Raw genomic sequence first — 27,037 nt, 5'->3', positions numbered from 1 at the left:
GACGTATTTTTTTTTCGAACTTTGTATTTTTCCTAGTGTGGTTGCACCCCTCAAAACTCGACTTGAGATGCAAAGGCCACACTTGACAAAATAAAATTCCCCGAGCAATGGAGTGAGCCTAAAAGTATATGCTTGAAGTATATGATTATAAACTTTTATATACTGTCCGTTCTATACTCCTGGAAGGGTATAATTAAATAATGCTTACAGTGTATGAACATTTACTTTTATATACTGGTTCCTTCCAATGTTCAAAAATAAGAAAATTCATTAAGGTCAATAAATATTGTGACTAAACAAAGATAGGTAATCAAAACCGAAAATATTATATTTCATTGAAAGCACCTTTACCGAACCATTTCAATCAGAAATGCCACCAGATAGTGAGTATAAAAAAGTATACGGTGATATGCTAAATAAGTATATGAAAGTGTATGACGGTATGAGAAAAAATCGAAAAAAAGGTATCGAAATACTTCACAGTTTACAAGGAAATAATCATATACTTTTATGTACTTTTACGTATGTTTTTTTTGCTCTGGTCAATTAAGGACTCAATCTACTATTCCTAAAAGAACGGGATATAAGCGATCAAGTTGTGATATTTCAGCACTAGCAAGGAAAATTGATCTATGAGTGTGTCATATTTTAAGGAATTAGACCCACAAAAAGTTTTAAAGAACAAACTTAAAAGGTCATTTTTCCAAAAAACTTTCTGAATTAATTTAATATATCATCCATTTAAAACTGGAGCAAACAGTTCGTTTCTATACGGATTCCGTGTAATTTCACTTGTGTTAATCATTGCCGAAATCGGAGGAATATATAACAAAATATAACAAAAATGATGTAATAAAATTGAAAATGGTAACATGGCTTTGAATAGTAAATACAGAGTGAAAAGTTTCGCTCTTTCGTCAGTAATCTAATAATTGCGGTAGTGAGGCTATAAAGCTAGATGATTTGATTAAGTAAATGTACAATTGAATGAGTGGAGGGAATTCGCTTAATATTTTAGTTCTGTTTGAAATACCATACATATTATGATCATTTCAAATTGTTTTATATACATTACTTAAAATAATAGAAAATTCATATCAAAACTCCAACTCAGTTATGTAAAGTTCCAAGAATTCAAATTGCGAAAGCAATTGCCAATTATAAAAACTAATTTCCTTACAAATAACGAATACGTAATCACGATTGTAATACAATGCACTGCTCGAATGGAAATAAATTTCCATTTATTTGCCGTATAGTTTGTGGAATAAGAAAAAAAAAATCGGTTCCTGGTGGGATTCATTTCGGTCGCACTTTATTATGTTTATTACCAGAACTTATGCACCATTTGCGTTAATAATTAGTTTCTGCATTGGATTTTTTTATTAAATCTTATTTTTAAACTGTTGCGGTCACTTGAGAATAGTTTAGTTGCACATATAGAGGTCGTGTTTCTTCCATATCCAAGTGCCAAAATAGTTGAATTGATTGTTTTGCTTTCGCTCCTATGTTTGTGATTAATCATAATTCACGGAGTTCGCAAATTTGAAAAATTGTGGATTGTGGAACCGATTTAACTTCCACGCAATTACTCAAAATTTTCAATTAATTTTATGACAATGTTGGCAGACTGTGCAAGGTCTACTATTCAATTAAGCCATCATTTTTCGTGGACACCATCCTAAACTACTAAGTCAATGTTTAGACATTTCATTTCCATATCGCATTTCCATATTTCACATCGTGTGAAATTAGGCACCCAGACTACGCCAGATTTGATATAGCATGTTACGTACGTCTCCTTCGGCTGTGGATACAAAATTCCCCTTGTGAGTAAACAAATTTTCCCGCAGGTACGTAATGTCCGGTAAGCACTTTTTTCACAGTCATAAACAGTGATGTAAAGTATACTTTACGATATTAGCTTGCGAGTTTTACATAAACATGCTAATTCAACCATTTATTCAGCGAGCCGTTTTTGTTTTGTACGAAGATGAAACAATTTAACATTTTTCGAGACCGTCTCTTCTGACTATGAAATTTGTGGCGTAAAATTTTCGACATTTGTGTTCAAATTCAATTTTTACTTGGTATACAAAGTGCAAATGTGACTCGAAATGTCGCACCCGATGAACTCAATTTTTACGAAGAATTAGGTTCCAAACAAAAATTTTTTTTATTTTTCTTCGATGCAGAACATTATTATAAGATACTTTGCTTCGTATTATATGCCAAAAAAATGTTTACTTTTTTTTATAAACCATTTTGAAAACCCAAAAAATAACGAAAAAAAACGAATTGACGAAACGAAATACACTCCGGAGTGTATTCCGATTCGAATTTTCATGATTTTTTGCGTGTTCAAAGTGTTCTATAAAAAAAATTAAACATTTTTTTGGCATATAATACGAAGCAAAGTATCTTATAATAATGTTCTGCACCGAAGAAAAATAAAAAAAATATTTGTTTGGAACCTAATTACGTGAAATGTCATCTTACAAGAGTATTTTACAAAATCCTGTGAGCTTTGGGCTTACCCCTATTGATTGGTCCCCAAACAACGTTCATATCGTCATTTAATTCGACAGTCAATTCGAACTAATCCCTTTCAATTATGAAAACGTTATGTTTACACCAATGCTGTGATACCGAAAACGAAAACACTCGTATAGTTTGTAAAATTTTAATTTGACTGAATAATTCTGTATCCAGGTGAAATATATTCATTTAGCGAATTTCATTCTGATCCCCAGAAGGCTTATGAATCAGATTTAAATTCACGCATTTCTAATTTTGTAATTCGTTAATTGATTAGCAGCACATATTCATAGAATGCTTTTGATAGTGAGATCGATATGGTAATTAATATTATTCTCTGTGAAACGATATTGTAATTTCTTTTATTTGGACTGTGTGATGCATAACTATACATACAATTCGTTTGAAAGCTCAATTTAATAATCATTTTAGATTTTAGAAAAAATCCCAACTTTATTTTGGCGGAAAAAAATAGTTTGAAAATTAAATTAAAGTATAAAGAGAGGGAGAGAGAGTGAGAGAGCAAAAAAACTCATACCTCGCGAAATTCCACCAAAACATTAAGACATTTTTTAAACGAAAAGCCCTTCAATAACTCGTTCCTGACTGAACATACCTCATGCCAGAGTATTTCTGTATGTGTACCATCTGACTGAAAAGTCTGGAACGGTGCTTGTCATAAAAACTCACTCATGTTGAAAGCAATTTTATACCGGAAAAGAACGTTAAAATATAATTTCCGCAAATTTACGATCATATAATATTATGTTTTCTTTTTCACTTTTTCGCAAAAGGATGGCAAAGGAAAAATATAAAAATTAATAAAAAAAAAATGAAAAAAAAAAATTTCATTTAGTTCAGATTAAGCAGTCAATTATTTTCAGATTTTTTATTTCTTTATTTTTAAGGTTAATGCATGAGTTGATATTTGGAAAATTGTGAATAATATTGTTGTACCGTTTTCTTTCAGGCAACTTTTAGCTCCAAATATTCAGCAAAAACATTATCTTGCTAATGGATTTGCGATGGATGGTGCACGACATGTAAGTTTTTTTTTTCATTGATTATTGTTCATTTTAGTTTGTAAAAGCGCATACTGTTCATACAGAATTTAGTGTTGTGTCACAATACATATTGTGTCAAATCGCAATAGGGTAAACAGGTGAGTTACGGGCAGCCCCCTTTATTTAAGTTACAAGTCCCTAGTTTTATCTCTTTCAAGCGCAGAGTTGTATATGATTCGCTTTTATTTTTCAGTGCTCGTGACTGACCCGTTTACCCTACTTTGTAACTGACACCATGAATTTTAAAATTATTACCTCAATTCCTTCTGTGGTGCTAGAATAAATAGAAGGTGGAAAGTATTACATCTGAACTTACTACTTCCACTTTGACATAAAATGATTTTTGAAACTAACTTCTACTAATTACAATGTTTTCTTGATTGTGCAACTTCAATCTCAAGCTCAAGATACCATCATTTCATGCTGCACTGGATATATTTGCTATCTGTGGTTGTATTTCTGGTTTTATTTTGACAAATTGGGAAACTTGCCCGTGAATGCTTTGATGCAACTTTCAGAAATATTTTAGGTACAAACCTCCCATGACAACTTCTGTGCCGATTGAGTAAGACATTATTTGTCTTCGGCAATGTGTAATTACCAGTATCGTACATTACATTATTGTAAAATGTCACCTAAAAGTACTAGTTGGCCTAGTCATTGCATTTAACATTGTGTACATCTCTAGGTAAAATGAAAGGCATTCACATTTTATACCTAATTTCGAAATGTTTGATGCAATTTTGCTAGAAAATTTGCATGCGCACATTTATGAATAGTTTGCCATACGTAATCGGTTCTTGGTATATATTTGTCTGTAAATTTCGGTGAAATTTCAATTTCAGAGATATTTTTCTGGAATATTCGTAATCGGTAATGTGAATTCTATACCCTTTAAAACAGTTACATCCTCAGTTATCTATATTTTTTGAATAGTTGCTCAAAAGTTTAAAAAAAATCTTGGTGTTAGTTTGCCGTAATGTTTATCGAATCTTTTTTGTTGTTTCGATGTGGTTGACAATAAAGTATCAAACGATTCACAATCATCTAAGCCAAATTCTTATTGGATCATAGAATGAGCAAATATTCATTTAAAAAATGCTACCTGCGAACTTTCGATTGTTGAATGCAATAAAACGAGACAAACTAGACTAGCCATGCGTTTGTTTCAAAAATATGTATTCTAACAATTTTGCTTCAAGTCTACATACAACATCTGTTACTTGATGGCAGGATGTCTTGAACAGCTCAACAATAAGAAAAATAACAAGTTTGACATTTTTATGTCACATAACAACAGCCTTCGTATATTTTAAATGAATATAAATAACGACAAAACATTTATATCATCTTCTCGTGACCATTACACAGTAGACACTTTGTGTTCTTCACGTAATTGGCGAACGAAGGGAAGACCGACAACAATTCTTACAGTATTGTTAACTGAAAGTAACCCTAAAAACATAACTCTATGGAAACACTCGCAACCACAATAAAAACTCTTTGGTCGATGACAAAGGCAATCTGGCACAATAGTAGATTCGTTACAATCAAACTCAATATACACTTGCTGTTAAGTCAAGGGTCTTACGTCAGAAAATACGTTTTGATGTTCGGTATGATCAATTTTGTGTTTGCGAAAAACAAAAAATACTGAAATGTCTGTGTTGATGGAAAGATATTTTGAGCAATGCTGTGCCGATTTTCAAAAAATTTCGTAGATGCACAAATAATTTTTGTCTGTTTGATGGGACCATAAATTGGGTAGTTCTGAACCTTCTGAACCTTCTGAACCGATTTTCGAGATTTTTGTTTACTTAATTGAAGAATAAAATTGATGAGATCGCATTCGCAAATGACAAAAACAGATCTGCTGTTCTGGGAGTTACTCCCGAAAGAGTTTTGGTCCATACTTTCGTATTTATGAACCGATTTTCAAAAACTTTCTTAAAAACTTTAAAATAAAAGAGTGTTTCACTATCTTTTGATAACTTCGTCAGTCAAGGGACCTGACTTACTCATAAGATGGGACCCAGTTTTCTTGTATGGGTGATATATCTGATATAAAATCATGAGGAAATTCCGCAGTTATGTCGAAAAGACATATTTTGAGTAATCTAATTGACTATCTAAGATTTTCGAAAAGTAAACTACTTCGTACCGGTTAGATTTCACACATTCTTTGGCACTGTCTCCGTATATACTGTTGAACTAATTTAAAGTGAATTGCAAATTTGCGCGTAAAACATACATTGCTCGTGGAACAAAACGAAACTTCTGGTCATAATACATTCAAACTCTTAATTGCGGCGAAAATGGTTCGTAAACAAGAGTTTTGCACTTATCCTCACTGCAATCAAAATAATGCAGACCGTACCAACATCAAGTTTGTGTATATACTATATACTGCCATAATATATTTCAATGAACGTTTTCTGCCAAAGTACAACAAAAACAATATATATTTTCTCATTGCAGCCATGCATATCTGACTATTTAATTTAGCAAAATTTGAAATCGCTCTATGGCCATAAATATAACATGAAAGCCCGAAACTATACAAAATAAACACCAAAAACTCTCGAATTAACGATGATCATATATAATGGGGACATTATATGTGTTTGATTCTACATCACTGCATGCATTACGAACAACATTTTCGATTTTCGTTTCCATCCTTGAATATTCGTGTTTTAATTGTTTGTGTTGAATCGCAATTTCTCAAAATATTATTAACTTTCATATAATGGCCAGGCAGCGGTTTGTTATCCTATGTTGATACATCGTAATACAAATTTTAGTAATTTCGCTAACGACACTTTCACGTCAGATGTGCTTGTCACGAATCGAAATGATTTACTAATATCTCTCGAACTCTGATGGTTATTATCTCCATATACTATAAAGTCTGTAAAGTTTGAAGCACAAAAAGTTGTTGTGTTGCATGTTGATAGGTCTAATAAACATTTTGGATTGCTCACTTTCTTTTTGCTCGTTATACTATATTGTGCTTTTTAGGAATATAAAATCGTAAAAAATTCATTGCAGAAATGGCAGAGAGTGAAGCCTTTTGGCTGATTTTATTGTGCATTATATACTTTGGGTTACCGTACAATCTCTACAATAAGTTATACGAAACATTTTGTTACTGCAACTCTTTCATTCGTTTAGTACATTAGACGACAGCAGATATAACCTGACAGAATAGGGAAATAATTCATTCGCTTTTTGTGCTTTTGTGACCAGTGACCACTGAAATAAAGTCAGACCGTTCTTTGTGTTCGAAATGAAAGAGTTGAAAGAATTGAAAGATATGGCTCAACTGGTAAGTTATTCATCTGTTTACCATACAATTTAAAATCCAAGTTCAAGCCACGCTCTTTGTCCGACAATGGCTCGTGTTGTAACGTACTACTGTACGATCTCGCCGTAGCTTAACAAACATTTGATTTCTTGCGTATGGAAATCGACAACGACTATTTATGTGGTTAGCGTCGGCTACTTATCGGATCACTTAAAGTTTACATACATGCAGAAGGAAGCCGATTACGCGAAGTTTCCTACTACGTCGTTTCAATAGATTAAATGCCTCATGTTCCGCCCTATTGACGTAAACTATATGGATAATTCATATAATAGTAAAGTATGGAATAAAGAGCAATTGCCAAATTGAATTCGAACCACAGCCTACAAGCTCGAAAGTTATGCATTCCAACAAAAAACTACAGTATCTGTTTCAGATTCTATGCTATTCCATGCGTAACCCACTGCAAAAATTTACATATCGAGGTAATACGTCGAACCATAACAATGATTGATTTTACAAGATAAAATTAAATCGTCTATCCCAGTTGATAAAAACCAAAAATTAACCGACATTATTACAATATTAGTATGAACTTAAACTAGGTTACACCACCACGGTTCCAAAATTGACGTAAACACAATTGACGTCAGCGAAACAGAAATATTGCTGGCTCTACATTAGCTTTGCGTATTGCTTACTCCCGACAATGTTTCCTTTATACCTGCTACATTCATCATCTTACATCGTTTTTCTGCTTTTTCTTCTTATTTTTTTTAAGATCATAAATATTTTGTCGTCGTAGATGTGAATTGTATACAACATGAGAAAAGCTTTTTTCCACTTCTTTCAAATAACCGATTTTTACAAATCAGACGTTTTTATAATATAAGAAGTATGACGAATGGTTTCGTAGGAACGTTATAAAAAGTCATTTGTTGCCCGCTGTTCGTTCAATTTAAATTAATTACTTATTAATCGAATGCTATTACCCCAGACCCCATACGATTCATATTAGCATATATCAAAGCAATATCAAAGCACCTCTATGTGGATTTCATTCAAAAATAATTGATTTCGTAAATTTGATTAATGGCAAAACCGACCAAAAAACTCATATCGAGATGATAAACAACTCACCTAACCTCGATTCCATTTGATTTTGAACTAAATTTAAATTATACAGAAGCGGGTACAGAAGTCACATTTAAATTCTATAATTTATTTATCAATAACACTTTGTCATCAATAAAATTAATTCCAGTCATTATGAAATGAATGTAGCAGTAATTTTGACGTACTGATATTCATAAAGTAGAATTAAACTTTCGATTGTGGTAAAGATATCTAGAAGACTAATTAACAATGACACCGAATACATCGCTGATCACACAATTAATGTTCCTCATGAATAAAGTTCTGAATGTAGCATTGGGGGTTTTCGAGAACATTGTATCGTAAGAATCACACAACGATACATCATATAGATAGTCCACCAGTTTAAAAAATTATTTCTTAGAAATATGTTTCGTGATTTTTCCACAAAACAAAATCGAATTTTCCACTAAAGCTTTTTAGTAGCGCCTTAGTTTTATTTCGGTGCGGACAATATGGCCGTAAATGTTAGCTACTATCTACTTTACCGAATACTAGTGGACTTAACTATTAGTGCTATTAGTTCACATACGATGAAGATCATTGAACGTTTGACAACGGAAGATCAAATTAAAAGCCTAGCAACACGCCAGTCGAAATGTTTTAAGATAAGTATAATGCCTGTTTTTTTAATTCATTAAACTTAACAGCAAAATAAAACAGTGAGAGTCATCACATCATTAATTGAACAAGATCGTAAAAGATGATTTCAAAATGTCAGAAATGTTGCATGAAAAACATTTTTTCATGAATAGTGGACTAGCTAATACTGCATTTGATGTTATGAAAGTAAACAAAAAATTCTAAATATAATTTTTTTTTGCACCTAGTGAACTACTCAATGAATGGTGTTTCACATCCCCAATGAATGGCATGAAAATTTCGTGCGAATTATATACGAAAAAAAAATTAATTAAAACGCTATAGAGAGATTTTGTAGTTAAATAATTGTTGGCTCTTCACATGTTTCACTATGCCATTTACTAAGGATTCCGTGTATGCAAAATAAAATTTTTAAACAGAAATTTATGTAACTTTTGTAATATAAATTCCGTACGGATAATGCATGAAATAACTGAGAAATGGCTTAATAGGGAAAACAACCAATGCAATGATTCAATCATGAAACGTCTATTCATGAAGTTACAATGAGGAATGTTTCGTACTTTGATATCGACGTTAAGAACTTTTTTGCACTAGTTCGTTTGAGTGATTTTTTGGAAATACTCAGTGCGTATGTTATGCCGATTTCGAGATCAAAATTTTAAAAAAATGTATCACCTGAAATGATTGTAAGATCATATACTAATCGAAATAGTAATTTATGCAAAAGAGTGATGCAGTGTGACAAAACAATCAAGTCACATTTTCATCGATTACAATCCAATTGATGATTCTATTTTGATTCTGGTAGAATATTATTTATAAAAGTTCACAACAAACATACCATATATGACCATGTAAACAGAAAAATTGTGCTCATCAAATTATGTCATCAAATGTTGAATGGCAAATACACTTAAAACTCCTCGTTGTTCCGAGGAAAAAAAAAAGTTAATTTTCCATTTTCCATGATATATTTTACAAAAGATAAATCCAATTCAAATTTATATATTCGTTCTGTGTAAATGATGACTGTTAATGAATCCGACAATTTATAATTGGATTAATATGCAAAATGCATTAGGGTGTAAATATTTGGAATACACATTTGTATGTTCGAGCTAAAGGTATCCCAAGATAAGTTTTTACTTTTTCATTCGTTCAATTCGTTCCACACTCACACTCAGCACATAAGAGTATCGACTCTCCTTACCTTGCTTCCTCTTCACACGTATGAGAGAGCGTAACGATCCTCTCTACGTTGACAACATGTGGTACGATGTGGAACAAATAAAACTGTAGGACGTCGAACACATAAAAAGTTTAATTGCGATGATTGTAAGTTGAAAACTTGTGTATTTATTTGTGCATTTTTTATGCTGAGAAATGATTAATGAATGCATGTTATGCGCTTTCGGTGATTCCCTGGTTCTTGTATTGTTAGCAGTTATTGTTAGACTATTAGTAGTTTTGCCAACAATGTGTTCGCTTGGTTTTCATTTATAAGTGATGGAAATAGGGCGGAAAAAACTTCAAATGCCTTTTGTACTTTTTGCGAAACACGATAATCAGACATTGTATCCATCGCAACATTACATACTCCGATGTTAATCCTATTTACTCACACTCGTGCTCGATATTGTTATCTTACTCTCGGAACATTCCACAAGCATTCCATAAGCTTTACACAAACGAATCTAATATCCCCATCTAATACTTCAACTTTCAGCCCTGTATTGATTGTAATTTACATGCATTGTTTTACTACAATGCACAAAAGTGTATTTCTCGGTATATCTATAGGTAGGTGTAGCTCAATTCACTTTTAAGTTTTGTGACCATTGAAATGAACCAGAAACATCTATATGTCGAACAAAGTTCTGCCAAAAGATTTATAAGAGCAACTGCATTGATTTTCTTAAAAGCTTCAGTAATAAAATCGTTCCAGTTTTGTTGGTGTTCTTGACTAGTATAGACGCAAATTGTAGAAACTTTAAGGCAAAGTGGCATACACTGCATGATACAGTATAACCCCTGAATTGACTTTTATCACTGATAAAATTGAGAGAATGAATACCAAATTAAATGAAAGAGAAACCTTTTTTGGTTTCGTCGGATAAATTTCCAGCGTAAGTTCACTAAAAGCGAATCAGAAATTGAATTTTTGCGTATTTTTGTCCTCAAATGTACTAAGGGTCCTCCGTAGATGTTGTCCACTATTTTTTCAGTGTTTAGACGTCTTCTCCCACTCGTCCATGATTTTCGTTAACTTATTAGTTGGACCGGTAACTATATTGTAATATTCTTTTTGATTTGCTGAACATCCGGCATCGTTTAGTCGTCATGTTCATCTTCATTGCATTCAGTCAGAAATTTGAAAGTCTAGTTAAGGCAGGCCGAAGTGTCTGGAACTGGCCGATGCCAGAAGGACCTTCGGAATTTTTATCTTAAACAAATGAATTTCAAAAATTTTCTTCATTCAATGCCAGACTGAACTTTTGGGTAGGTCAGTAGATCAGCCAGCCCTGGATAAAGGGTTCTATACTGTCTACGCGATATATCGTCTATACTTAAATTTTAAATTTGTTATTCTAATCACGTACAATTAAATAAACAATGAAAATTGGTTGAGTGGACCTTTTTTCGAAGATACGAAAGCAATTTTGCTTTAAAAAAATGGCTAAAGTGGATACCTGCATTTCACTATAATATTCAGCTTCATACATCACAACATAAAGCTATAAGTGTTGCCAAACATTGGCAATACCCTATCTACAGCGCTGATATTTTTTTGTCTACATTACATATTACACCTTTCGTTGGTTATATTGGAAATGTGACCTAGTTTCGATCGATTGACGATGCTAAAACTCAAAAAAAAAAAACTGTTCACAAAACAATTTAATTATAATGACAAAAAAAAATTTCATTTCAGGAAATCGAACATTGTTACTATCATGGTACTGTTAAGGATTATCCTGGTGCTAGTGCTGCCTTTCACACCTGCAACGGAGTCAGCGGTGTTATACACGTAGGAAATGAAACATTTGTAATACATCCATTTTATGGCGGTGATTTGTCGGTGAGTTATTGTTTCATTCCGTTCTTTTTCCACTCATGAAAGGTTCTTTTTTATTATTATTATTACAAAATAGGACGACATTACAACTAAGTAGAAGCCTTGTTTTTAGAAGAAGAAGAAGAAAAAAAGCAATCTTTACGTTTTGTAGGTCATTCATACGAATCACAATAATTTTCCATCCATTTTTCATATTCGGATTTATAGAAATATACGTTTTCAACTCTAAGCTAAAGCATAATTTAAGAATACAGAAATAGAAGTCTAGATCCTTATTCTTGATAAATTCGAAGAAATATTCTTTGAAAAGGATTTTTCAATTTCTCCCTTTTCTTTTTCATCATCGTCATTCTGTGATTCTCTTTATTTTCCTTTTGTGTTTATGTCATATACAAGGTAAAAATATGAGATTCTATTTTAAAATACATTGTGTCATTTATTGAGATTTTTTTCGGGTTTTCGTTCAAAGTAAAAATGTCCTCCAGGGATTCCATATCAAGCACACATATATAAAAACACATTTATACACATATACATACATTTGACGAACATACGTTCGACACATTCAGATGTGGAGAAAAAATAGGTATTCGAATTCGGTTGAGTTTATATTATGAATAATAACATTCGCGGATAATAAAAGAAATCTAATGGAATATTTGGAACTTTCAGCAGATACGGATTCTCTCTCTCTCTCTCTCGCTCGCTCTAGTACAAATGAAAATTAATTGTCAGGCATTTTTCGTATATTTCAAGTAATGCTTTGGGTTGAAAAGACGATTTTGTGAAAAGATTTTTCCTTGACTGGCGCAATATATTTCCTGCTGCTCTATAGAGACACAACATTAGAAGCTTAAAGCAAGGGATATCGTTTATTAATAACGCAGAAACGGCGGGATCGTGTTCGTATGTCAGCGAGTCAATGAACAAAATTCCCCAAATGCTTCGTGAATTCACCTTGATTTCGTTTTTTGAAACCTACTTAAATATTTAAAATATGTCAGAATAACTTACGGAATGGTACGTGCGTCTACAGTTTAACTCATATAAAAATCTTCAGCAGGTTTTGCGTTCATTGAGATAGTCTTGATAGGTTGAATAGTATCTGTTGATATATGCAATATGCATAATAGCTGCTCCTGTTGCTCAAATATTTGTTTTACACTTTTGTAAACGCCAAACGCATCGCAATATTATCATTAAATCGGTTTCTTTTTTGGACCAATTCGACATCGATTTTACTTTTTTATAAATTTATACTCACAAATTCAATTACTTTGGGTTGAGATTTACTCCAGCTATGATCTACACGTACAGATAGCGGACAATTCTTTTCGGCGGATTCGATACCTCCAGTCATAAACGAACGCCTCGCTTTTACTATGAATTCCAAATGTTACAAACGTCATATTTTACCTAATAGCAGGGACTATATTCGGGAAAATAATTTTCTTGAATTTTCCAACATTTTCCTAGATTTTCTTTAAAATATTTTTGACAAAATTTGGAAAAATACAGGAAATTTTGGGAAAATATTTTCCCAAAATTAGTCCCTGTCCCTGCAAAATGGAACTACAATAGAACTGAAAATTTAGTTAGCTAGTAACGACATATCTTTGTTGTGATTTGACATAATGTAGAACAGGAAAAAAATCGTATTTCGTAGAATGACTCGAACCAACTTATATTTCACGTACAATTTAATGATATTTTTATCATGATTGTAGCAATCCCCTTACCGCTTCAATCCCATTTATATTCTGATGGCCTTTTTTTAATTGGCCGTATGTCCGCCAACGATAACATATGTAATTAGTATACTTCATGCTTCAAACAAAAAAAAATTGCATCAAATTCAAATTTATTTTTGTCAACAACTACGAAACATAATTCGCCGTAATTATTTCGAACAATATGCACCAGAAATGTACGCGTTCATAAAACATGAAATTAATTCAACATCAACATTTACTCCATATCATTTAAAAATGTCCATGTTTTACATTTTTTTCCTGTGTTATATATAAATTAAATGAATTTAAAATTAAATTAACTTTTCCTCGCTTATATACGTTGTGTGTTGTTGTACGCCATCTCAGCTTATTTTGCATTCGTGCTGCTGGCTGGTATTATTCTACTTCAAATTAAAATACAATTTTCGTAAGAAATCCTCTTCTCTATTTACATTTTACGAATTTCATAATATATACTTAACATGTCTTTATACGAAAATTGGGAACAGAGGTCACTTTTTCAAATGGAATTTAATTAAAATAAAAAAAAATCCAGAAACGTTAATCGTTGTATAAAGGCTGTATAATTTGAAATTAAGTTAATCTGAAAAGATTTCGTCTACCAGGCAATCTCGTGGGAGATGTTGGCACACATAGTACAAAAAAAAAAGAAATCGTTGTACTTTACTCAATTACTTATTATGTTCAAGGAAATTGTTTCCTTTGCAGAAAAGTTTGGTTTTTATATGCATTTTCTTCTTTGTTTGATTAAAAAACGAAAATATTTTTTTTAATCCATTTGCTCAAAGAATGAAGACTAACGAGTATTGTTTGTTTTGTTATAAGAATTCGTATTTGTTGTTTCAAGTCGTTTGGTAATGGTATAATAGAAGCGAGCCTATGTTTGGTCATTATATTTACACGTGTACTATGTTTGCGATAGACGAACATTAGGGCCAATTTTAACAGGATTTCACGCATCGATTCGTTTGTAATATGCTATTAACGTTTGAAACACTCAGAATGTTTGCGAACGTTACTACTCATTCACACACCCAAAAAAATGAAATTTTGGATGTACATTAAAATCGCCCAATTTCTACGAGTAACCCGTAGAAAGTACGTTTTGGATGTACAATTTACGGATGAGTAAACCATTGGTCTTATCGTGTTTTTGGGGGGTTTTATCCGTATGTTGATGTACACTTTATTCGTACATTGTTGTACATTTAATCCGTACTTATCATGTGACAGTTCAACTGTCACAGTTGCAATTGTGAATTCTATATTTCAACCAATCTGACCTCATTCCGCTCCTCAGATATCTTTTTTGCAATTATTTTCTTAGACAACAATAATTTTTATTTGTGGAATTAAAAAAAATTAAATGAAAATGTTAAAAAAAAATCTGATGCGGGTTTGATTCGAAATTACGGAGAGGGCAGCCACATCAAGAATTCCTAACTTTGATCTGATGAGGCCGATCAAGGTGATTGATAAATGTAAGGTTGCTCGTAAAATTTGCAGCTAGTTTGTCTACCATTCCCACTTAGGTTAAAATGTGACTACAGGCTTGAAGCACAACAGACGTAGGAAGTAGAAAAAACTATTTGCTGATGGCGGAAGACTGTAATTTGGCAGGTGATGTTAATGACTGACAAGATGTTATGAATTTTGTCGTGTCAGTTTTTAACATGAACGTCATTTTTTAATAGTATGTTGTGTTACAAGTATTGTAATGTTGATTTTTTCAGCGTTAGACCCAAGTTTTCCTTACGAGCGGAGCGAGTAAGGAAAACTTGGGTCGTGTGCTGAAACAATCTCATTACAATACGTGTAACACATCATGCTTTGTGCCAACCGAGAATTGAAATAGACAAAAGCACAAAAAATCATAATTTTCATTGTAAACAATCACTCTTCAAATTTGATCGATCACATTGCTTTGCATTTTCTCAAACGAATGCTGTAACAACTCATACAAATTCCATATCAACACTGCTTTGAGTGTTGTAATATCACATCAAACGGGTGCTGAAATAAGTCACTTTACAACACTAAAATGAGTGCTGAAAAGAGTCGTATTTCAATTCTCGGTGGCACAAAAGATTTTGCCAACTTCGATTTGAAATTATACTTTTTGGATATATAAGTCGGGAAATATTTTAAAACGAAATAAAACTTTTACAAAATCGTCGAATCTGAAACTAAAAAAGCACCACTGTGCCAATCAATTATTTACTTTACTTTTTAACCGTTAATTAGAAGCCGGTCGAAATTCACGTTGATTATCTCAACGGCCTGTTAGCTCAGCAGGAAAGTCTTAGCCTGACGTGTGAGAGGTACCCGGTTCAAATCCAGCTAAACTTGTTTTTTTTTCTTTTATTATTTATGCTTGTGATCCTTTTTCCAAACTAAAAAACAGATGATATGATATGATTGTATCATTACCAATCGTTAATTAGCTTTGATCTATTTTTAAATTGACAAATAAACGTCAAAGTCTGTATGACACTTACTGTACGTTTTAAATGTACATGGTGTACGGATGAGTAAACCATTGGTCTTATCGTGTTTTTGGGCGATTAAAACGTAGAACTTTTTTTTGGGTGCAGTTTACAGGTATGCGCTACGAGCAATGGAAATGGAACTCCTTTGAATATGTTGGAATCTCCGCGAAATCGAAAGAAGCAATTTCCATTATTTGTCTTATAGAAATGTTAGATAACATTGAAATAAAGTCTAACTGATTTGCACTGATTTGAGTAAATAATTGATAATGAAAGCGCAGGAAGTAGAAAAAAAAATTTGAATGTAAATTAAAAAAACAATTACAATTAACTCTGGAATACTAATGTATCGATCAGTCAAAAACACTCAAAGAGTAAAAGTGACGCAATCCCTAGCCATACTTCCAAAACAACTGATATCGCTGTCAAAGCAAAGTGGCAGATGATTCGGCTATTTCTCATTTGAGTGTTTTTGACTGATATCAGTTGTTTTGGAAATTTGGTTTGATCTTCTGTTATGTTATTTGGTTGCAATTTATATCCTATATATCTTCCATCCGAAAATGAGAAAATCCCGAAATTTCGCGAACATACTTTTTCCAAAAAATTGTTTTCTCAACGTTTCAGAAGATACCCTATCCGAATCTGCAATTAAAAATTTAGGAACCAAATTTGGAACACCTCACTTATATCGAAAATAACCAAAAATTTTGGTCCAAAATCCATCGAAAAATTCGATCGAAGTTAGGAAGTGCCAGAGGAATCATCATTTCATCCCAAAATTTAGGAACCAACCTTGGAACACCTCACTTTTATCGAAAATAACCAAAATCCATCAAAAAATTCGATGGAAGTTAGGAAGTGCCAGAGGAATCATCATTTCATCCCAAAGTTTAGGAACCAACCTTGGAACACCTCACTTTTATCGAAAATAACCAAAATCCATCAAAAATTTCGATGGAAGTTAGGAAGTGCCAGAGAAATCCTCTATCATCCCAAAATTTAGGAAATGTCGAAAATAACCCAAATCCACCAAAACACTTTTTCCGACATTTACCAATCACGATTCATAATTACTAGCTAAAAAAAAATCTTCTGACACACACATACACACACATAAAACGCGCTGTTATATGGCGTTTGTATGGAAACTTCCAGGAGCCCTAGCTCCCAAACGAGGCCCGTTACCCCCAAATTTCAAGAAATTCTAAAGAAGACTTTAAGAGATAGGTCTCTAGCTGGAAACACGGACTAACTACTGGGGTCTTATAGGTTTACGCATACGTTTGTAACACGTCGAATTGGACTCCCTGAGTAAGGGGAAACCTATTGTGGTTGTCCATAGATGCCAAATCAGTGAAAAAAAAATGTCCGTCTGTCTGTCTGTGGGTTCTCTAACTTAAGTAAAACGCATCCGATTTTAAAAATTCTTTTTTTCCTCGTTTGGTAATGTTAAAAGACAGGCTAAGTTCGAAGATGGGTTATTTCGGATCGACCTCTCCGAAGCTGGGACCCAATAAGTGCCTAAGTGTTTTTCGACGATATCTCTAGACATTTTAGCACTACACTTGTCAGTGATACGTCAAAAATAAAAGTGATATAAAGTGAGAGTTTCTGTTAACATAGAAAGTTGACTTCGTACAGGGCTGTCTATGCTCCAGCAATTTATTTGTATATGATAACAAGGCAAGGAGTGGATAATGTAAGTGATTTTAAAGGGCGAATAGCTTTTCAGTAGAGAAGAAAATGAAGTAAGAGAAATAAAGAGTTTTACACTAAAGGCTTTTGATACGAAATGTGGCTTCTTGGAAGATTTATTGTGTGGCCAAATTTTAAGCTACAAGAACGTGTGACAGCTCGTTGAACTCGTACGGACGCCTAGTTTTTTTTAAAGCTAATTTGGAGTCATTTGTATTTGAATTGTAGAACTTCAATATTTGCTGTATATATGGTTCCGTAGTCTACGACAATTTTTTTTTTAGTAATAGGACTTGCGCCACGGGCGCTATGCTAACGCGCGCCTATGATATGTCTAAACGCAGAACGGAAATACCACCTTAATTAGACTTGCTTTTCATTGTATTATGATTTTTACCACTGGCCAAACGACATAAAACGCACGATAAACCTCAGCGACACAGGAACGTATATAGTTTCGGTTTAATGTGATTAATAGAAGCATAATCGTTATGAGGAATAAAAAGTGTCAGTAAAAGCTTACGGGAAAGGCAGCAAAGAAGATTGTTTAGGCATTAGAGAGAAAATAATTATTAAAATTACTCACAAAAAAATATGAAATCCTCAGCGACTTTGTTCCACAACATCAACCATTACTTATAAATTTATAATTATTTTCCTGCCCTGTTTCGCAACTTTATTCGATAGTTCTTACGCCAAATTTACGTCGTATACATAAACGAAAAATAATTACTTGCTTCTCGTTAATGGTATTGAGGAAAAAAATTTAAACTTCGTTTCGAAATTCGCAAACAAATTTTTGAAATAAATTAAATTTCCTAGCATCTTAACGTAAGTTTGCTGAAATAACTTTATGCGTATTTTGGGTTTATACGAAATTATCAGGCGATCGTTGAATAACAAAGTACTTAAAATAATCAACTTTGTTGCTAGACGACATTTTCGATACATCAGCGATTTAGTATATTTTTGAAATTAAATTCCTAAAAATTCTTAAAAATTCCTGAATTAAATTCTAAAATTTAGTTTCAAAAATAGGCTATGCTCCGCGATGAGCTAAATGTAATCTGTTAGGTATATCGCATAATGCGTAACATCTTAACCAGTACCCACCAAAAATGATCTCTTTATTGGTCGTAAAACAAACGTATTGATATTTCGAATCTAATAAACAATTACGGTATGTCAAACGACATGCAATAGGATTTCGAATCATGTCGTTTATAACGTTTTATCTGGAGTATTAACAATGAAATTTACCTAAAAGAAATCGAAATTGTACTTTAATGTGAATGGAGCACGTTAAAAATGTATGGCGATATGGGCACGGTTATTGCTTCTAAATAATTCAATTGAATGTGTTTTATTTTACGAAAACTTAAGTTAACATGTAACATGTCATCATAAATCTGTGGAACAAAGTAGAATGTCAGAGAACCATGTAAACCTGCGGTATACACAGACCGTAAACGTAGTCAACCGTATGCGTTACGAAAAAAAACGCTTTGAGGAAAATATTTTGTGCGAAATTAATGAAATGTTTGGTATAAGAGAACGAAATGATTTTTTTCCCTTCAATTTGATTGAATTTTAATTACGTACCTTTTACCCTGTTCAAGTTGCTCTTTGCCACGAAGAAATTTATTCATTCCCCCTTGCTTTTACTCGGCCAATAATTCTCGGAATATTTAAAATGTCACTTAGAAACATAAAGTTTTGTCGTTTTGAACCCGTCGATATTAAATAATACCCTCTCATATTTTTCATTACTTTTTTTTTCCTTCAAGATAGCCATAACCCCCGAAAATTTATACGCTAAGCAGTCTTTATGGTGTTCGTAAATTTAACATTAAAATACTCTTGTAACCTTTAATTTATGAACCATTTAAACAGAATAAATAACATGTCTAAGAACAAGAAACGAATGGGTTAGCATTATATAGAATGGTATAAAATGGTGGTGGTACGGAAAATAATAGTCAAAGATGCGCTCGATTTTCCTAATATAATTTTCGAAGAATACCTTACTTTGCAGTTACTCTATCTTTTCGACTGGAATACATATAAAGCTAGTGATGATAAACTACTGAAGATAGGTGAATACGGTGAAGAGAGAATGAAAAATTGTAGTGAGATAAATGGACGAATCAATTCGTTTAGCAATAGAATTCAGAATAGACGTTGATTCGATTCAATTAATTTTTCAGTGGTTTGATCAGTAATTTCTTTCTTTTTCCGATATTAATAGATTTCTACGTGGTACAGCAATCTAAATGACGTTTTGGTCATATATAAAGTATGGATTTACAATGCTTAATCACGTAAAGCACAGTACGTTCGTGCTTCTAATTTTTTTGATGAGTTCAGAGGTTGTACCTGAAGGGGACACATACTATTACTCGGTGTACCAAGCAAAAAAACGTCATTACTCGCTGACAGCGTTCGTAGTCATTTTTACACGACCTTACGAGCAAAATATACCAAGTAATTGTTTAGATATTCGGATTATGATCTTTTGCTGACACAACAAACTATACTCTCGTCAAAATGAAAATGTTCCAAGTAAGAAATTACCGGTTGTAGTGTCTAAGCATTACGTTTTTTTTTATTTTCTGGATGCAAGCTCTTGGAACAGTTAAAAGGGTAAAACGCTCAGTTTTACTTATAGATGAGAAATGGGAAAAGGGTGTAGGAATAGGCGGACAGGATTTTCTTCATAATTTTTACGTGTAACAAAAAATACGAATGCCGTGAAGTTGGTAATTATCGTTTGCACAGTTTATCGGGTCAAAGTTTCTTAAGCATATGATGTATATAAATCATGCCTCGTCCAAATAAAGAAATTTGTTTCTTATCACCCTCTCCAAACCGCAAACAATAAATACTTCTGTAATCTCATAAGTCTAATCAAAGCGAAACACTTTCCTGATTTATTTTTTGTTTTGTCACAGATAATAGTAATATGTCCATTTTCAACACAAAAACCCATCATTAGTCGACCAGCTATTTTTTTTTTGCTTTTTCTATACATTAAACATTCTTCGGACGTATTATAGTAAATTCCATTATACAAATCTCACATCTATCTATACATCACCCATCTATAACTAACTTATTTACTCATATTGCGAGTATATGAGTTTATTATTGTATCCTCTTTGCCTATTAATGTTTCTCCTTTTTACTCTTATCCATAATCACCAAATAAAGTTTCTGTTTTGCCGAAAATAAAACGAAAGAAAGGCTTTAATCCAACAGAATAATGCCGCTAATTCATTTATTTTCCTCTCGATGATAATCCTACTCTACCAGCTAGCTAAAAACAACGCGTGTGTTTCTACACGGACTGAAGTATACAAGAGTTGCGAATTGCGATGATTTGAGTAAAGTTTATTGTGTTTTCAGGACCTTAAGGAAGTTTTGTTATATTCTTTTTTTTTGCTCCTTTTGTTTTTACTTTTTTTTCTTCCTTCTCATCGCTATTTTCGTGCTAAGGATATTTATTTTCGAAACCCATAATACAAACATAATAATACACATGAAGTAAAGAATAATAATTTGTTCTATTGTAGCAGCTTATATGGTGTGTGGTTGTTGACCCAATTTCATCGTTTTGTTTCTGAATGAATATTTTTGCTTTTTATTATTGCTACTAACTGTGGATGTTTATTGCCTTTTTTTATTTTTTTGCTTTTTGGTATGTGTCTATGGCACGCAATATAATAAGCGGGTAGTAACTGTTAGAGCTCCGTATACATTTTGATGTATTATTCATAAAAGCAAATTGTGTTTTTATATCGGTGTGGTATAGCAAGAGTGTATTGCGTATCGTAGTAGATATGTGATTTATTGGAACCACTATAAAAATACAATGACCGTTTTTTTCGACTATCGTCATTGTTCGTACTTTAAATGGATGAACGAAATGGCCTGGTATTTAATTTAATCTGTGGCATTATTTTGACATTGCGATTTGAGAACAAATTTTTGTTGACATGGTGTCATTTGTTTTTGCTTTTCATACTACACAATGTCCTATGCCATTTATGTTCTCAGATATTGTTTTTTTTGTCTCTCTCGAATTTAATCAATTTAGGAACATTTATTGTAATCTGAGGATGTCTTTAAATTTGATTCTTATGCTGACGTGATGGAATGTTCCTTGTTCAGCACTGTTGAACAAAAAAATGGAAGGTCCCCTTCAAATATCTTTAACGCCCAAAAAAACTGTCATTTGACCTGTTCACCGCTCGAACCAAAAGTGAGCCTGATTTTATAGATTTTTCTGTATCCAGCAATGACCGAGCCCAACACACTCATGAAGAAAGCGCATTGTTTAATGTGGATTTATGTAAATTGTCGGCTGTCAACTGATGGGTGCACCTAAGACAGCTTTTTACAGACCCCTGATTGAGGGGGAAAGCACTCTTTTGTGATTAACATAGTTAATCAGTTAATCTGTTAATCAGCAACATGACTTTTGTGAATACGTTTGGTGAATCAGTGATTTACCATGATAAACTACTATTTCAATATTAATTGTAGTTTTGTGACGATTCCCCCGGTTAAATGCTGGTTAATCACTCATTCGTCTTCATGTTAATCACTGGTTAATCATGTTAATCACGTCAATAAAAAAGAGTGGTTTCCCCGTCGCCCCTGATGCATGCAAAATATTTCTACAATTCTTTTTTTACAAATGTCTGCTCGAACTGAGATCCGATACTCTGTTCTGTACTGTCACATCTTGAGTGTAAATGGATACCGCCACAACAAAGTTGAAGAAGAGGCACTTACGTCACGGTCACGATGATTTTGAATGGGGACAGAAGTTTTCACAAGTTATTTTGAAAATATGTAAAACGTGATTCAGTGTTAATATTTTGCGGTATGCCTCCAAAAAGCAACGATTTTTAGACCCGTACGAAATACTGGGGTCTTATAGGTTTACGCATACGTTTGTAACACGTTGAATTGGACTCCCTTAGTAAGGGGAACCCTATTGTCCAGAGATGCCAAATCAGCGAAAAAAAAATGTCCGTCTGTCCGTTCTCTAACTTGAGTAAAACGCATCCGATTTTGAAAATTCTTTTTTCCCCGTTTGGTAATGTCAAAAGAAAGGCTAAGTTCGAAGATGAATGATTTTGGATCGACCCCTCCCGAGCTGGGGCCCAATAAGTGCTTTACGGTTTTTCGAAGATATCTACAGACATTTAAACGCCAAAAAAAAGTTTATAGAAATCGGATGACGGACTCGTGAGTTAGACCTTAGTTAGACCCAAATTTGAACATATTTCGTATACTTTCGCTTTATTAGATAGGTTTTGATTGTACCAATCAGGGATAAAAAAGTTCATGAAATTAGGTTCACCATAGCACGAGCTAGGTCTCTTGGAGTGAGCTCTTATCTGGCTACTCGGCCGTACAGTGAACGTGGAGTATTTTGTCAATATCTCGAGTAAATTTTGACCGAATTTCATGATTTTTTTTGTTTGAAAGGTATTAACGAATGCAAAGCGTCTGTAAAATTTCTGGTCTCCTAACAAAATGGCTGCGGGCGGTCATATTTGATTTTATTAAAAGTGATATATCTTGGGAAAAATGGTACTTAGAGAGTTCCTGTTAACATGGAAATAATTTGTTATGTGGGTGGGGTTTCGGGGATTCCATATATAGACATCTATATACAGCTATATTGAGCTATATACAGGCATATATAGCTATATTATAGCATATTCATCTGTGAAATGTTTATTTATATGTAAATATAGCGGTATAAATAGCTGTTTAAATAGGAATTTATGAAATTTGACTTCGTACGGGGCTGTCGATATTCCCTCCGGTAATTCATTTTTTGTTTATGATAACAAGGCAAAGAGTGGATTATGTAAGTGATTTTAACGGGCGAAAAGCTTTTCAGTAGAGAAGAAAATGAAGTAAGAGAAATGAAGAGTTCTACATTAAAGGCTTTTGATACTAATAGGTACCCATGTAGTTCTTGTTAAAGAGCACCACAAACACGCAGCTTATATTTATCGCGGCTGGAAAAGCCTCCGGCACATTTTAGGTGCATGACAAAATTAGGTTGATTTATGGTCATGATTTTACTTTGTTAACAAAATTAATTTTCTAAAAAAAAATATGCGAATTTTAGTGGCGTACGGTGTAGTAGATATTTTTGTTTATAATAATGATACGCATCGAATTTCTCAAAACTGCAATTTACTCGAAGATCTTGAACCAAACATTGTTTCAAACGTTCTGTATGTTTTGCTTAAAAAGATTTATTATTTCACAAATCTTGCACTCATTTAACTCAATTTTCATTAAAACAAAACTAGATGTACTGTTTCAAATTGGCGTATTGAAATTATTAATCCGTATGGTTAGCCGTTGAGTTTAGCTAATTTAATTATAAAATTAATGATAAAAGCGAAAAACCTTTGGCAAGGAAATGGCAAAACCAAAACTTGAAATGATTTTTAATTAAAATTTGGGTAAATAAAAAAGTAAAAGCAAAATTTCAATCTAATTTTTTTCCGAGTCAAAGGTTTTTACGATTTTATACTTTTCGCTTTGCTATCACAAACACAGACGTATCTCGAATGGTAAACCAGACTCACTGTACTGACTAATTTATATTACCGTATTCTGATGTACACAAATTATAGAGTTCCATATAATAATAATACCATTGATTGCCATATAATATAATAGAATCATATACAATGTCTACCCATATTCATGATACAAGACGTTACACAATGTACAAAAAGGGCCATCAATATTAAGCTTGTCATTCCTTTGTAGAGTACATAACATCCTTCCTATAAATATATTCTTTGAACAGAAATCACTTTATAATTCACAACCATCAACATAATATGTGCATCCACCATATTTCTTGTCCTTATGTCGTTTATTTCGTCGTCTTATATTTTCTTATACATTATCTCCGTATACTTTCCCAACATGACATAGTAGTAGATACATAACCATCATACATTGCCATTGAACAATTTTTCCGACAAAAAAAAATCTTTTTTTCTATTTAAAAAAAATGTAAAATACCAATATTCGATCCAATTTTTGAAGCTATCGTCAATTTTTCTATTATATTTGATGCCTTTGAGTATGGATATGGTTATGACTTATGACCAATATCAAGTATTGATTTTTGTTTTCCTTTCGAACCAATTTTTTTTATATATTCAACGTCATCCATTTACTGAAAATGAAGAATTTGAATATTTCATTCTATCAATACGTGCCTATGGTATATTGGTTAGATTTTTATGTTTATTTGCCAGAATAAAACATAAATTTGATTTGACTGTTTTTTCCGAGTCAATAATAATCGAGACGAGAAACATTAACGATGCCCATATAAATGTGTAGCGAAATAGCATCGTGTTCGTGAAAAATTTATGACATTTTCCTGTGATTTTATCATTATAATGCATTGCACACCAAAGTCAATTACTCCTGATATTCCTGCCGATTACTTTTGTTAAAATTCCACCCAATTCTTGAAAAGTATAAGCAACGAACAATTTTAATGTACTACTTGTGACACGTATACCTGCATACACACGTTTAATAAGAAGCGGTCGTTTTGAAGTTCTTTTATTTTAAGGGTACATTCGAAACGGTTGTCAATAAAACCATATGCAGACACTTTTCGATTCTCGATAGACGACAAACAATATTACAAACTGGCATATACATGCAATTACAGTACAAAAGTAAAAAAAGACGAAGAAAGAAAAAATTGGAATTCTCCATTTTTATTATTATAGAGATACTACAACAAGATACACACTTGATTGTACAGTTTATTCAAGAGCTAACAATGGACGAATGGTTCAGATAATATGCGGGAGGAAAAACCCTAAAGAACTCACATAAAGTTTGTTTGTAATCTACACACAAAACACAGACCTCTGCTATGTGTAGTATAATATATAATATAAATACGGTGAAACGTTTCAAACATTCAAAACGAAATCTCACATGTTACGTATTGTCGGGGATAGGATGATATCGTCGTTTCTATTCTTTTTAAGCCTTTTGCCCTTGTTATGGTACAATGATTCCTATCTCTTTTTTATTATAATAGGCTTCTTTTTATTCGGCAGATGTAATTGAACATTGCTGAATGCTGACAGGTCCGTATTGAATTTTTCTTCTTCTTTTTCCCTACTCACTCTCTCTCCAGTTGAATCTCGTCTGTTGGCTTTGTTTAAACGTATTTTACGTAAAAATACCAGAAGCCTGTATCATATTGTTTGGATTGTAATGAAAGTCTTGGTGAATTTTAGTTCAGAGCAATCCGTTGCTCATTGTTTAATTTTTCGATACACTTTGCATACAATAAGAGTATATAGACTTTTGTTAACGAGATAAGGATTTTTTTTTGAAATAATACTCCTACGTAGATGTATTTGCTCCCATTTAAAAAAAAGGATTACGCTTCTTGTAGCGAGTGATATTATTTTTGCGAATCTGAGTTAAATAAAAATATCTGCCCGTAATTGGTTAATAAAAAAGTATTTTCTTTTCCTACTTCTTGTGTAATTAGGGTATTTTGGGCACTGTGATTTCTGAAAGTCCGATAGAAAAATATAGATCTTTAATCCACACATCTTTGTCAGACAAGGGAAGAGAGCGGGAGAGAGTTTGTTAAAAAAAACAAAAGATGATAAAAAAAACCACGAACCCAAATTTAGTCTTTCAAAGATTGCCTCCTGCATGTGGCTTCACGAGAAAAATAATTTCAATGCGAGTCAAGTAGTTGAAACCAGCTTACCTATTGCCAAAAAGTTAGGTTCTCGAATTTTAACTCGTCGACTTCATCTTGTAAAAATTTCTTTTTTAAGGTTTTGAGTCAAAACAACATTTTCTGTAGGGTGGTGCCATGATTTTCGAAAAAAAATTCTGGCTATTCAGGACTCCTCATAAGTACCACTTTTATAGTCATATCTCACACAAATTTTGGGTTACCACAAAATATAGCCAATATACCCAAATTTTGTAACGCAAGTAACTTTGGACTTTCCCATACACATGAAGTAATAGATTTAATTTTAACCACGGTGTGCCTGAACCAAATTTAATCAAAAAATTTTGCATCTCTGATTACTCTTCGTGTTTCACTTTCTTAGGTCATAACAAACAACTTTTGTGGCGCATAAAAATCTTTGTCCTTAAAATCTCAAAATTCCCTTTGAGATTTTTTGAATTCTTGCAAGCTACTAAAGAGAGTACCCCCTCGTACATTTCCCATTTGTGTCACCATACAAAAAAAAAGTTTAATTCGTGTCCACAAACAATATTCAATCAACAGATTC

The 27,037-nt window shown here is 32.7% G+C and overlaps 1 protein-coding gene across 1 annotated transcript in view; it reads left to right on the top strand.

Moving 5' to 3' along the window:
* The window catches only part of LOC119068374 (disintegrin and metalloproteinase domain-containing protein unc-71), a 77,039-nt gene that overhangs the window by 11,069 nt on the left and 38,933 nt on the right, over positions 1-27,037 (top strand). The window contains exons 2-3 of the mRNA XM_037171943.1: positions 3,509-3,581; positions 11,603-11,749. Coding sequence (XP_037027838.1) covers positions 3,564-3,581; positions 11,603-11,749 — 165 coding nt within the window. The 5' untranslated portion in view covers positions 3,509-3,563. The remainder of the gene's footprint in view (positions 1-3,508; positions 3,582-11,602; positions 11,750-27,037) is intronic.

The sequence above is a fragment of the Bradysia coprophila genome, assembly GCF_014529535.1.
Source record: "Bradysia coprophila strain Holo2 chromosome X unlocalized genomic scaffold, BU_Bcop_v1 contig_173, whole genome shotgun sequence".
NCBI classification, from domain to species: domain Eukaryota; kingdom Metazoa; phylum Arthropoda; class Insecta; order Diptera; family Sciaridae; genus Bradysia; species Bradysia coprophila.
This window is presented reverse-complemented; position numbering and strand designations above follow the sequence as displayed.